At 39.7% G+C, this 14,421-nt stretch overlaps 1 protein-coding gene across 2 annotated transcripts in view; it reads right to left on the reverse strand.

Annotated features, from left to right (window-relative positions):
• Window positions 1–9,059: 9,059 nt before the first annotated feature.
• FGL1 (fibrinogen like 1) overlaps window positions 9,060–14,421 on the reverse strand; it is a 35,138-nt gene continuing 29,776 nt past the window's right edge. For both annotated transcript variants that reach the window (XM_081220692.1, XM_081220693.1), the window contains exons 6-8: window positions 13,540–13,628; window positions 13,183–13,370; window positions 9,060–9,423 (exon numbers count right to left, since the gene is read on the reverse strand). In XM_081220692.1, coding sequence (XP_081076818.1) covers window positions 9,264–9,423; window positions 13,183–13,370; window positions 13,540–13,628 — 437 coding nt within the window. In that variant the 3' untranslated portion in view covers window positions 9,060–9,263. The remainder of the gene's footprint in view (window positions 9,424–13,182; window positions 13,371–13,539; window positions 13,629–14,421) is intronic.

Below are 14,421 nucleotides of genomic sequence, written 5' to 3' on the forward strand. Positions count from 1 at the left end.
GCGGCATGTGGGATCTTCCCGGACTGGGGCACGAACCCATGTCCCCTGCATCGGCAGGCGGACTCTCAACCACTGCGCCATCAGGGAAGCCCTGTTTGGGTTTTAATATGTCCTTCATATCCTTCCTTATTTGGTCTTTGGTCAATACACATTCTTTGGTAACAGCTGCTATACTGAACACAGAGGAACAGCTACCCCAAGACTGTAAATTCTATTGGATTTTGCAAACTTGATATACAATTTCCAGATTAGCATTGATAGTAATGCTTCCAAGTGATAATTAATAGAAAATGATGAAACAAGTTCTCCCGACAGTGAGGCCCTGCGTGCACTGAGGCAATGGGGAACGCTAAAAAAGTAGGTGTCCATGTCTTTGAGGTGATTCAGGGTGCATCCAGTCACAGCTCCCTTCCTTTCTGTCCAGAAATTCCCATCATAAAAGTTACACCCCAAATAAATAAAGCTGTTGTTTGATTACTGAAGGGCCTTTCCATTACCTGAGAAGAAGGGAAGATATTCTAGCCCTTCTTTATTAGCATCTTAGGAGGCATTGGTGAAGCAACACCTGAGAAGATGTAAGTGATAACATACGTGAGGGACAGTCAGTTCCCAGGGACTGAGTCCGTCCCCAGGCCCATGCACAGAGCCTCTCTGAAGACCCCGAGCAGCCTAAGGCAGAGAACGCGGCGCAGCAGCGGTGAGATGTGAAGGCCTCAGCCAACCGACGTCTAGGGAGTTCGCTGGGCTGCTTCCTTAGGGAGGAAGGACTAAAGACAGGAGAGGAGAAAGCCTGGATTCACCTAGGATTTGATCTGCAAAGAAAACTGTCTCTGGTGGCATCCTTTGCCACCGTCACTTTGCAGGGTAAGCAAGCTGCACCCTGGGAAGCCCGCCTGGGAAGCCGCAGGAGCAGACCTGCAACACTGCCTGTGAGCACTTAGGCAGGGAGTCACTCTGTTAGATCCCACTCTGTGTAGGCAGGGAGGCGAGGCTTACGCTGCGGGCAATTCTGCATTCAGTGCTCACGGTGTCTTACCGACAGAACCCAGAGCACAGCCACCCGGTGAAGGGCCTCAGGTCTGGTACACCATTCCCGCCAAGTTCATAAGCACCAGAGCTAGGAAAAGCTAACAAGAGCGTCTCCATACCCCACCACTGCTTCAATTAACCACTTCACAAAATTCCCTCCTATGTTTTCTTTCTGTTACTTTAGGAAATTTGAACAAAATATTTTTCAGGTAAAGTATTTATTGCAAAATATTTAAGTTTTTATACTTTAAAGCATTCTCTGGCCCAGAAAGCATTCTGTCCTGAGGACGTGTCACATCTTAGAATGGAAGGCTCTGTTTTGGTGGGGTTTATTTATGGATATAGGGAAAAAAAAAAAAAGGGTAACTGAAACTGGTCAAATAGACTACCCCACATTAAAAAAAAAAATTTTTTTTTTGGTTCTGGGCTTATGTCCAGAATGGAAAAGTTTTAGTCTCTAAATAGACTCTTTCAGGAAGTTTTGGATGATGGTGAAGGATGGTATAAAGAGAAGTGTGACACCCTAACTGTGTCCTTTATGAATATTTTCTTATGCAAAAACTACAGTGACCATTGGGCTCCAGGGATCAGTCTTTCATTAAATTATGAAATGAGGAAAGAGACAGCTGTCACTCATGCGCCTTGGCCGGTAGTCTGGTCCAGGCTTGCTGACTGAAGGAATGAGTGTGGAGCGCTCACCAGCTGTCTAAGCATCCTGGCTGGGGGCATCCGATCCTCCAGGGGTCCCTGAAGGATTTGGGGAGCACACCTGATAGCCCTCTGCATGCTGTAATCATCACTGAGGTGCTGCTTTCTTGCACTGTTTCAGAAAACTGTATGAGACTATAGATCTGAACTTTTCACATAAACTTTTATCACATTGGGGTTCAACGTGGAAGACTGTCCTTGAACTAAAACTAAGATGTCAAACAGCTCAGCTTCTCTGAATGAGAAGAGTGTTGAGGAGTGACACCAAGGATCTTTAAACTTTGGGGTGAATCAGGTTTATGCACCTTGTTAAAAAGTGAGTGGCCCAGGCTGACAGCTTGATATTAAAAATAGGCTTGAAAGTACAACACATGGTTCTTCCAAACTCCCAGTTCCTGAGTTACACATCCTACTACATGCTGACTCATACACAAACAAGATGCACATGTTCTTTGAACCTAGGCTTCCAAGATCCCTATTTAGAAAAATTTCTTAATCATATTCACCAAATTACTTACATATTCTGAGAGTTTTCAGAACCATTCTTTTTCTGGTGCTACTGGTCTCTGAGGCAACATGGAACTCCATTTAGGATTTCATTTTAATTGGACATTATTTTGCATAATCTTTTTTTTTAAGTGTGTGATTTCCTGCCTCTTCAACATGAGTGAATACATGAGGATATAAGACTCTTTCAAACCACAACTATTAGAATAGGACAAAAGTTGCAAGGGAATGATGATTTTCCACCCATGAGCTACTTAGTGTTGTTTCAGATTTAACTTTCTCATAACTAGGGAAACGTAAGTTATTTTTAATCTTTCGAAAAAACAAAACTGGTGATGAAAAAGCTGGTATCTCTAGAAGACCTTCTTTGAAGAGTATGGGATTTCTAAGAATCTCAACTAGTTAGTTGGTCACCAGAAAAGAACAGAGAAGCCTTTATAACTAGCTGATTTTTCTGAGGTTTCATTTTACATTTCAAGAGCTCTGTGTTCCAATATCACTCAACTGAAAAGAGATAGAGTAGGTATAATTAAAGGACAAGAGTGAAAGAGACGAAACAGCTGGCATGTGTTAGCCACCTTTAAGAGCTCCCAAACTACCTGTTATTCCAAAGAATTATGACGTGCACAATAATTCCTACGGGTTTAATCATTCCTTCTGAGAGAGAAGCCACAGCAGAAACCAGAGAGTGAGCTAGTATCCAACAAATGGGTATCTGTTTAGCACCCTGAAGAAAAAAAAATCAAATTACTCCTAAATCCTAACTGCGTAAGGTCGTCTTCCAATGAACTAAAAAACCTAGGACTTCCAAAATATACTCCTGGCCTCATTCCAATTGCTATATGACCTTGGAGAAACCTCTTTTGAAGTTTTCTGTGTCTGTAAAACCTGGGTAATAGTACTATCTGTCCCAGATGGTTGGAATTGTATGAATTAATTAGTTCAAGCTGGAAAGGTCTTTGATAATGTTAAGTGCTGAATATTGTTATGTTAGAGGTGCAGGTGGAGGCAATGTTACATAGCACATCTATAATTAGAAAGGCCTAGAAACTGCAAACGGTGCCAATGCCCCGGGAGTGGAGACAATACCCTGTGTCAAGTCGGCTTGTTATGAGAGAACGCCTAATTCGCTCTTTTATCCTCTTGCAAAGGTTGCAGCTTGTCATGAACTTGCCCACCATAGAGTATGATTTTTACTGGGTACATAGGCTTTTGAAGGCACTGTTCTAAGTGAAGTGCTGATATTCATTGGAACACAGGGTACAGTCTTGGGATTACAATGCTTGTTAATTCATTTGAGTCGAGGGAGTAACGAAGTCCTTCCCCAGAAATACCCGTCCTCTGCACAAATGCAGAAAATTTCTTCATCTGAAAAAATGAAGAGGTCTAAACCTTCTTTTAGAGATGATAAGCATTCTTTTTTTCCAAACAAAAAAACCCCCATAACATATAGCAGTGTTATGTGGAACCCAAATACATAAAATAGATAAAAACAGCTGTGTCGAATGAAAAAAAAAGGAAAACTTCCTGTTCCCTACAGTGACCCTGAGGCACGTTATCAAAATTAAAGCCTCCCCCGAGCCCATTTTAGACACCACTGGACCAGATGGTCTGTAAACCAGGTTTCATTCTCTAATTTTTTAGTTTTTATTTTATTTTTTGACCACACTGCATGGCATGCAGGATCTTCGTTCCCTGACCAGGGATTGAACCTACGCCCCCTGCAGTGGAAGCACGGAGTCTTAACCACTGGACCGCCAGGGAAGTCCCTAATTTTTTAGTATTTTAAATTCCAGTAATATGAAGAACCTGGATTGCGGGGCTCGTACAGCTTGTCCAGAGAAAATACAGCTTATCCAGAGTCATAATTCATTTTATCTGCTACCTTGTCTGGAAAACCTTCTCTGACCATCTCTCTTCTCACACCTTCAACTCTTGGTGAAGGTCACACAGCACTCCAATTCACCATTATCACATTCCTTTTTTATCTTCCTCATCTTCAATAGCACCACCACTGTCATCGTAGTAAATCTTTATGGAGCACTTAGTATGTGCCAAGCACAGCATACCTCATTTAATCCTCACAGCACTACTCTAGGGTAACTATATTATTATTCATATTTTAGAGATGAGAACACTCAGCATAGAGATGTAAAGTAATTTGCCAGAGAAAAAAAGGCAAAGATAAAATTTAAACCTCAGTTAGACTGCAACCTTCTTGGGCAATAGCTAAACATTAAACCATCTTGTTTATTGCTTGGAGCAGATTAACTGCCTGTATGTTGACTTGTCTTTCTCCCCAACTAATTTCGTGTTGACCAAACAATAGACTATAGGCTGTAAGGAAGGATCTTCATTTTATGATTTGCATCCTTTCTGAAACTGTAGATCTTGGGCAAATTTGTGAAGTTGGCACTTTCAGGGACACCTCCCCACCCGCCTTTTGTTAAAAATACCATTTGTCTTTTGGTGGAAACCTTTTCTGCAATGATGTCAGGTATTTAGCATTCTTGCATTTCCTTTATACTTCCGTTTTATTAAAAATAAGGTGGAGGGGCTTCCCTGGTGGCGCAGTGGTTGGGAGTACGCCTGCTGATGCAGGGGACAGGGGTTCGTGCCCCGGTCCGGGAAGATCCCACATGCCGCGGAGCGGCTGGGCCCATGAGCCATGGCCGCTGGGCCTGCGTGTCCGGAGCCTGTGCTCCGCAACGGGAGAGGCCACAACAGTGAGAGGTCCGCGTACCGCAAAAAAAAAAAGGGGGGGGGGCAGGGGCTCAAGTTTCTTTGCCATAATGTAATCACCTGATATAAATTAAAAGCATATTTGCATTTTAAAAAGTGGTAAAATCGAATAAACTACTCTCTAATGGTAAAATTTTAGAGGAATGTGTTTATACTGGGGTCTTCCTCATGTTTTGACTTCAGGTAAACCAGTCCAATTTCCCTCTCATGCCTAAACTCAAATGACCTATCTATTCTAACTGCTTTTATTTCCTGCCCTCTGGCTATTCTCCCCACTATGTCCATTGAAATAGGCTTAAGGACACAAATAACATCATCACTAAATCCAAAGGTTTTTCATTAGAACTCTTTCTCTTCCACCTTTTTATGGCATTAAAATTCTTTTTCATTCCTTCTGCATTGAAAAACTATTACACTGAGATTTATGTAACACTATACTTGTTTAGCTCCCCTCACACTTCTCTATAAAATCATTTTTTTCTCCTTTAAAAGCTTTTCTTCTTTTGATCCCCTAATCGCATGAGGTCTTCATGCTACTACTTGAGCAAATAATACCCATATAAAATTGCCACTGGTCCCCCATTATTTATACCTTCCCAAAGTATGATCTGTGGAACACTGTTCCCAGAAGACTGCATTAAAAAAAAAAAAGTTCAGTTATCTATGAAACAGACCCACAGACATAGAGAACAGACTTGTGGTTGCCAAGGGGGAGGGTGGGATGGGGGAGGGAAGGATTGGGAGTTTGGGATGAGCAGAGGCAAACTATTACACACAGAATGGATAAACAACAAGGTCCTACTGTATAGCACAGGGAACTAGATTCAATATCCTGGAATAAACCATAATGGAAAAGAATATGAAAAAGAATATATATGCATGACTGAATCACTTTGCTGTGCAGCAGAAATTAATACAACATTGTAAATCAACTATACTTCAATAAAATAAATTTAAAAAAATTCAGGAACCATGACAAACACTTTTCTTGCCTGTACATTCTAGCAACTATAAAATTAAATATTCTCTTTCACGATCTTACTTCCAGATAGAATAACTACATGACAGAATTCTGGCCAATAAGGCATAAAGTGAAGTCTATTGACCCTTCGCCCTTCGTCCTGCTTTCAAATGGACTCAAAGTAGAAACTGCAGTAGAAAACGTGTGATTTTGAAGGAGGGCAGAGTGAGTTGCAGAGATATCAGCTTCCACACTGCAGAGCGCTGAACCAAGGCCAGCAACCTCTTACCTCCTGAGTTCTTGTTACATAAGATGAACAAATCCCCATTTGTCTGGACTTCCATAATAAGTGATGTACATCTTGCAGCTGAACACACTCCTAACCAGATCTAAAAGTGCAAAAGTGGTTCACCCTTTATCTGCAGAGAACACATTCAAAGATCCTCAGTGGATGCCTAAAACCGTGGACAGTACTGAATGCTATATATACTTTTTTTCCTATACATACATACCAATGATAAAGTTTAATTTATAAATCAGGCATAGTAAGAGATTAATAACAATACTAAAATAATAATACACTGTAATAAAAGTTATGAGTGTGGTCTCTTTCTCTCTCTCCCACAATATTTTATTGTACAAATTTAATGCCTTTTCCATCTTAACTAAGCACTTTCCATGCTCTGTGGCTGTAATTTTTGCAGTTTGAGGTGCAACAGCAAAACCAGCACAAATTTCTTTTTTATCACAATTTCACAGAAAGGAGATTCGGTCTTACCGTAGATCTTAGCAATCCCAGCATATGATTTCTTTTCTTTCCTCATTGAGAAGTTCCACTTTTTCAGTTAAATGAAGCACTTTACAGCTCCTCTCTGGCACATCCGAATCAATAGCATCACTACTTTTGCGCTTGGGAGCCACTATGAAGTAAAGCAAGGTCCCTTGAACATAAGCATTGCGTTACCCAGACAGTTGATCAGGTACTGAAGCGGCTACTAAGTAACAGGTGGGAAACTCCAGACAAAGGGAAGATTTACGTCCGCGTGGGATGGAGCAGATGCAGGCAAGATTTCATCACGCTGCTCAGAAGTTGCATAATTTAAAACATAAATAGTTTATTTCTGAAATTTTCTATTCGAAATTTTCAGACCATGGTTGACCGTGGGTAACTGAAACCTTGGAAAGGGAAACTGCAGGTAAGCGGGGGTGGGGGTGGGGGGGGACTACTCTATGTTCCTTTTGGAACTTCACAATGCACGTAAGCATATTAAAGGACCTGAGAAAGACTCAAGAGAAGAAATCTGTTGAATTTTGTGTCTTCTCCTAGACTCATTTGATCAAGGAGCCCTTTTCCTCCTGTATTAACTATTACTATTCCACAGAACTACCGCTGCCTACACTCATTTTTCCAAGTAGGATCCCTAGACCAGATTCCTAAATCTGCATCACCTGAAAACTTGTTAAACAACTAGAACCTGAGGCCCCACCCCAGAACCACTTTAACTAGATGCCCAGGTGATTGGTATGACATTAAAGTTTGAGAAGCCTGCTTTGGGAAGCACTGTTCAGAGGATAAAGTATCAGTACAACTAACCTTAACATCTTTTTTGTTTGTTTTGTTTTGTTTTGGCGGCCTGGGAGGCATGTGGGATCTTAGTTTCCCGACCAGGGCTTGAACCCACGGCCCCTGCAGTGGAAGCGTGGAGTCTTAGCCACTGGACCACTAGGGAAGTCCCAACATCTTTATGTGACCCATTATTTCAAGACATCTGTTATTATTGCCCCTTAATGCCAACTTCACTAATAATTACAGCTAGTTCTTATTGACTGCTTACTTTGTGCAAGGCATTATTCTAAGTACTTTACTTGTGTAATCCTCAACCCAACCCTATGAGGCAGGTACTATTATAATCTTCATCTTACAGATGAGATTACTGAAGTTCAGAGAAGTTAAGTAGCCTACCCAAGGTCACACAGCTATTAGGTGGCAGAATCCTTGGTTTAAGGATGTAAGGATCACTAAATCATATTGCCTCTCTAGCCTTTTTTTGTTTCCATGCACTTTTTTGCTTTGTGTACTTTACACAAGGATTTCTCTCTGCCTGCAATGATTTCCCACATAACACCTAGTTAAAAGATATCAGCTCAGGGCTTCCCTGGTGGCACAGTGGTTGAGAGTCCACCTGCCGATGCAGGGGACACGTTTTCGTGCCCCGGTCTGGGAAGATCCCACATGCCGCGGAGCGGCTGGGCCCGTGAGCCATGGCCGCTGAGCCTGCGCGTCGGGAGCCTGTGCTCTGCAACGGGAGAGGCCACAACAGTGAGAGGCCCGCGTACCACAAAAAAAAAAAAAAAAAAAAAAAGAAGATATCAGCTCAAAAAGTTAGTTCTTCTGGGAAACATCTCTGACCCCCCTTCCCCAAGCCAGGTCAGGTTCCCTGCTATACATCCCCCAGGCACATATTTTTTCTTCATACTTATCAGCTTTTAGAATTATTTATATTTTTGTGATTGTATGGTTAGTGTATGTTTTTATCCAAAAAATGAGCTTCACGTGGGTTTGAAGTGCGTCTTCTGTGTCTGACACATCCCAGAAGTTGCAGCGTGAGTGCAAAACATTTGATTCAGCATGTGAAGACTTGGATTTGAGTCCTTGTTCCCGTACTTATTAGCTTTGTAACTTTGAGCAATAACAGCCTCTCAGATCCTCAAATTCTCAGCTCTTTTAAATGGAAATAATAATACCTCACAGGATTGGTATAAGAATTAAAATGAGGCTTCTGAAAGAAGTGTGTAATCTACATAAACATCCTAAAAATACGAGAAAGTGTTTTATAGTGATTAAGATCCTGGGTTGTATTTAAAGTTCTAGCTTTGCAGTCAGAGACCTGAGTTCATTCTCAATTCATAATATTTATTATCCACGCAGTTGATTTGGCAATCCATTATTTGCTGGATTTTTTTCATGTATTTTTAAAACTGCATTCATATGTAATTTATTATAAATTTATGCTGTGTTATCTCCCAAGTCATGTATATACTCTATGCTTTTTATTTTTTGTTCAGCAATAATCTCTTCTCTTATTGTAGTCCTTTGCACATAGGAATTCAATTAAATAGTAACATAATCTACATTTATTTGGTGAATATCACATATTTGCTGTACTGAAAGTACATTAAGTAATAAAGGCAAGTAAGAATGGAAAGTAGTGCACATAACAATTGCCATCATTATACATGTGAAGGTTCAGATTTGCTATTTTTCAAATCACTTAAACCAAGATGAACTGCAGAAATGAAAGCCCAGCAGGGACAATTAAACAATATTTGGAATAAAATCATTTGGCCTAATTTTCATAACCACAGATTTCAAGGAATACCACCATCCGTGCCAGGTGTGCCAGACTATCCCATTGTCTGTTTTAGCCCTGTAGGGGCCAGTGTGATATAAACCATTCAGGTTTGCAGAGTGACACCTAGTGGGAGGAAACATAAACACAAAACAATCAGATTAGAAAAATACCCTTTGAAACCATTTTATTTTGCTAGCAAATGATTAAAAACATTTTAATTATGAATTCTGCCTTTTTTTTTTTTTTTTGGCCACGCCGAGCGGCTTGTGGGATCTTAGTTCCCCATCCAGGGATTGAACCCACGCCCTTGGCAGTGAGAGTGTGGAGTCCTAACCACTGGACCACCAGGGAACTCCCTCTGCCATTTTTAGATAAGGGAATATTTAGATAAGCCAAGTGATTCTACAACATGAGTTTTTTAAACTGGTGGGTTTTAGTACCATAACAACTCTCAGGATAAAACCTAGGCCACTTATAGAGTACTGATAAAGAAAGAGCTCTGTTCTTAATAGAAAAGGAAGGAAGGAAGGAAGGAAGGGAGGGAGGGAGGGAGAAAACAAGCAAGCAAAAACATGACCTTGTAAGCCTGAGCCTTAGCAAGAGCAGTATGGGTTAACAAAGCAAGGCGTGCCTGCTGCTCTATTTGCCAGCTCCCCTGTATACTTTACACTTACAGTGTTCATCCATCTGCTGCCAAGACTTAGCTTTCGAAATTCAAATTCCCTTCCTCCCTCTTAAAAAGCACCAGTATATCAATTATTTTAAGGCAAGGATAAGAAAACAAAACCTAAACCACCATTTAAAAATTTCCCAGCCATCAGACAATAATCATTTGTCTTAGATGCTGAGTTAACTTTTTACATTTATTGCCCCAACCTAGATAAGTTGGTTAGGTTATCACAAATTTTTAAATGTCCCCCTTCCTCCTTTGGAATCGGTAAATTTTGTTCCTGATATGGATAAACTGAGGATAGGTGATAATTTTCTGTGTACTGTTATGAAATTAGTTACTGTATATTTATTGATATAACCAATGAAAAGATATCAGACATTAGGACATAAGGAGAACATTCACAAGGGATAGTTCTTAAAGTCTTTGGAAAGCACCTAAATTACTGAATCAAAGAAAGCATATAATTTACCCATAAACGCTGAGTGGCTGGCTTGAATCCCTTACCCACCTTGTAATTCTCTCCTGCTGACCGTTCTGACAGTCCTCCTAACTTAAACTGATGTAACTAATCAAAACCATGTATGCTAAATCTGCAAGTGTTAAGAGCCTACTGTGTTTTAAAAACTGCATTGGAAAGTAACGTCAAAAGACAAAATACTCTAAATTGAGCCTCCAGAACATATATTTGGCATATTTCTGTCTTCCTAGAGACATCTACTACATGTACTTTTTAATTTGGTCTGTGATTTGAATGCTATTAGGAAACTGGCTCTGGTCAACACAGGAAACCTTAGGAATTCTAAGACCAATTTTCCAGCATCTTCCAGGTTCTAGAACAGCCTGGACTTGAAGTTAGATTGGGGCTTCCTTGGTGAAGAAGTAGCTGTGAGCACACACATGAGATGCTACACCAGAAAAGCAGAGAAAACGTCAACATTCAGTGATTAGTTTGCTATGCAGAGAAGGAATGCCTTGTAAGTGGAATATACTTATGAAGTGCCAAGATTTCATGTAAATTGGAAGAACTATGGGACAGGAAAAAAAAAGAGTAAGGAGGAAGAGGATGATGGAGTTAAACCACAGAAGTAGCAGGTATGGGAGAAGTATCACTGAGCTCCTGGAACAATTGACTTTTTCTCCAGCTTTTCTGTTTTTCCAGCCTTATCATCTCCTTTGACCCCAAGGATAATGCAGGCTCCTTGGGTGGCTCCAGCTACTGAATTGCCTTTCTTTGTCTTTCCTGAACCCCTATCTTTAAAGTCAAGTAAATCGTTTATTAGCCCCTGTTAATCTGTGTGCCAGCTGTCGTTCAACTGGGTAGGTACTTATAGTTTTGATCTCCTGCTAACATTAACAATGTGGTTGTTATTTCCGTGTTGGAATTCTGTTCCAAATCAAACATTAAGGGATGCTTACAACTTTGTGAATTATAGATGTTTTACATAATGCTGATAATTCTTACATAAGGCTAACTTAGAATAACGGGAAGAAAAAGGAGGATGAAGAGAAGCTGATAAAGACGGTTTTAAGAGAACAAGAAAGCCGCTAGGGAAAAAGATTAACACCACCTTCAACCTGTTAAACAGGAAAGATCACTTCGTTTCTCTGTCTCCTCTCACTGCTGTGTGTGTTCCACTTCCCTTACAAAATGACCAAAAATTAAATGGACTCAAACTTTGAAAAAAGCAAAGTCCAGATAAAATAGTGTTTTTACAACTATTTAGATTCAGCTTGACACTCCACACTATATATAACAAGCTGTACCTCCCTAGAATCTACAACTCTAAAATCAGCACATCACAATAACACGTGATGTTCATGATGACTATTCTCATGATTGTAGGGAAAATAGACATATGTCTGGTATACCTCCACTTAATAAAATAGAGGATGCTTAATGTTTTAAAAGTGTTTACATAATCAAAAAAATGTTAACATTTGGATTACGGAATTTAAATGATTAGTCCTCAATTACATGGAAAACACGGCACGCCAGAAATACTCACTCACTAAAGATTCTGTAATGCAAAGTTATTTTGAGGGGGCCCCTGTCTTCTAAATAGAAAAGATGTTCAAAGCTCATGTACTGCCTAAGAGTCTGAACACATCTGCTTTGCAGACATAGCAGGCTTATCAGGTTATTTTTAAGGAAGACTGTTTGAATTTTTCCATTCCTGCCTTAACTTTGTGATTACAACAAAGGGTACTGTCTGGATATCATCGTGGGTGGAGAACAGTTACAGGAATGAGGCATATCTAGCTTAGAGAAGAGAAAACATTGAGGAATACAATAAATATCTTCTTATCCAGCACCCGAAGATATTATGTTGAAAAAGAATACAATTACTCTGTAGCTACTGAGAAAAAAAAACTGGCAAAGTAATAAGAAGGAAGATTTCAGGCAAACAAAAGGAAAATGAAGAAAAACTGATTTAGTACAATCAAAAATGGAATAAGTTTGCTGATAAAGTAACAGTGAAGTATTCAATGAGAAGGTGGAATTAGGTTTCAGGAATGTTGTAGAGGAAATTTATGCATTGGAAGGAGCTTGGATTCAATGATTTAATAAAAGTCACAGTAAATGAAAAGTAGTATTACACAGAAAAAATTACAATAACATGGCCATTTGGTATGATATGAGAAGGTGGAGAGCTACTTGGTTATTAGAACGTCGAAAATGTTCTCTATTTCTTTGTGTCAATTTGTGACCCACTCCTTATGATAACTCACCCATGATTCAGTTTGCAAAGAATCTTTGTAAAAGCAGTAATTTGATTTATTTCTATGATATATCTTTCAAGCTTTACTAATGTACACAATGAACAAATCCTTAAAGCTACTTCATCACTTAAGAATTCTTATAGGGCTTCCCTGGTGGCACAGTGGTTGAGAGTCTGCCTGCTGATGCAGGGGACATGGGTTCGTGCCCCGGTCTGGGAAGATCCCACATGCCGGGAGCGGCTGGGCCCGTGAGCCATGGCCGCTGAGCCTGCATGTCCGGAGCCTGTGCTCCGCAACGGGAGAGGCCACGGCAGTGAGAGGCCCGCGTACCGCAAAAAAAAAAAAAAAAAAAAAGAATTCTTATAAAGGTGTTTATTTAATAATACTAGTATCACAAAGAAGACCAACATTACCTCATATATTATAATTAATGCCCACCAGTGAGCAATCATCAACGCCACTACAATTATGTTTATAAAATGTCAAACCTGTTAAACCACCAGCCAGACTGATCTTCTTTGGCACAGTTCCCTTCGTAGTTGTCGTTATCTCTGTCCCATGTGCTGAATTTCATTCTTTGGTGACTGGCCCACCATTGCACTTCAGGATGAAAATTCGCTGCAAGGGAGTCTCCAGCTGTTCCAGAATATTCCCCAATATGCAAATCATAGGAATTCTAAAGGAAAAGAGGTGACTTCCATGATCAGTTGTTACTATTTTAACAGGCTTATTTAATAAATAAATGATTATGTTCTATTGCATATTTTTGTTTCCCCTGACTTCAGGTTTATATTGTATGTTTTACATGTTAATTCATGATGTTAGTTATTTGAAAATGTTAGTACCTTTTCATCTCCAACTTTGAAATTTCTATATTGTGCATAACGGCTATTTTTTTCAAAATCTGCAAGGTTGATTTTTAATGTGTAGTCTCCTGAAAAAAAAAAGAAATCGTAGTTTTTTTTTTTTTAATTTGTGACATGACACTGATTTACTGAGGCTTAAAAATAATTTGCGGCTCCATTTTACTTAGACTATTTCCTTCTGCCATGAGTCAGTTTTCAAAGAATAAGCAGTGACTCCATTGTATTTACAACGTGAATGTTTTATTGTGTATTTTACTTGAAAAAAATTAGGGACGCAAAATTAAAGGTAGAACATTTCTACTGCATCTATCACAGGTAAAAGCCAGTGTAATTCACTTGGCAAAGAACAACAGAAAGCAAGTCATTTTTTAGTAAGTAGATTAAGAAATCTAACCATGAAAGAAGTTTTAAGACGTTTAAACATTTATCCCCTTTTTTCTTACTTTTGGTAAGAATGTTGATCTTAAATATAAATAATGACTGAAATAGTTGATATCATCAAGTAATCATCTTTTCTTCATTGTCCCATCATCTGCAAATAACAAAGACTATTCTTTTTTCAGAAACAAAACTATTGTCAGCAACATAAAAAGTTATAAATCAAACTAACTGTTAGATAATAACTATATTCAATCCTCCTACTTTGATAAATAAACTTTCACAGTGACCTGTAAGATCAGGTTTGAATTTAGTCTTGGCTGCCTCCCAATTCCGGGCCGGAACATGGAGACACGTCATGCAGGCCTGGTCTGTGGTCTACTTCCCTTCTCTTCCACCTCTGTCTCCACCACACACAGCAAGGGGCTTTGCCCACACGCATGGGCGTTCCAGGCTGCACACCCACACTCTTTTTACACCAAA

Source organism: Mesoplodon bidens (assembly GCF_964165515.1).
Source record: "Mesoplodon bidens genome assembly, chromosome: 20".
NCBI lineage: Eukaryota > Metazoa > Chordata > Mammalia > Artiodactyla > Ziphiidae > Mesoplodon > Mesoplodon bidens.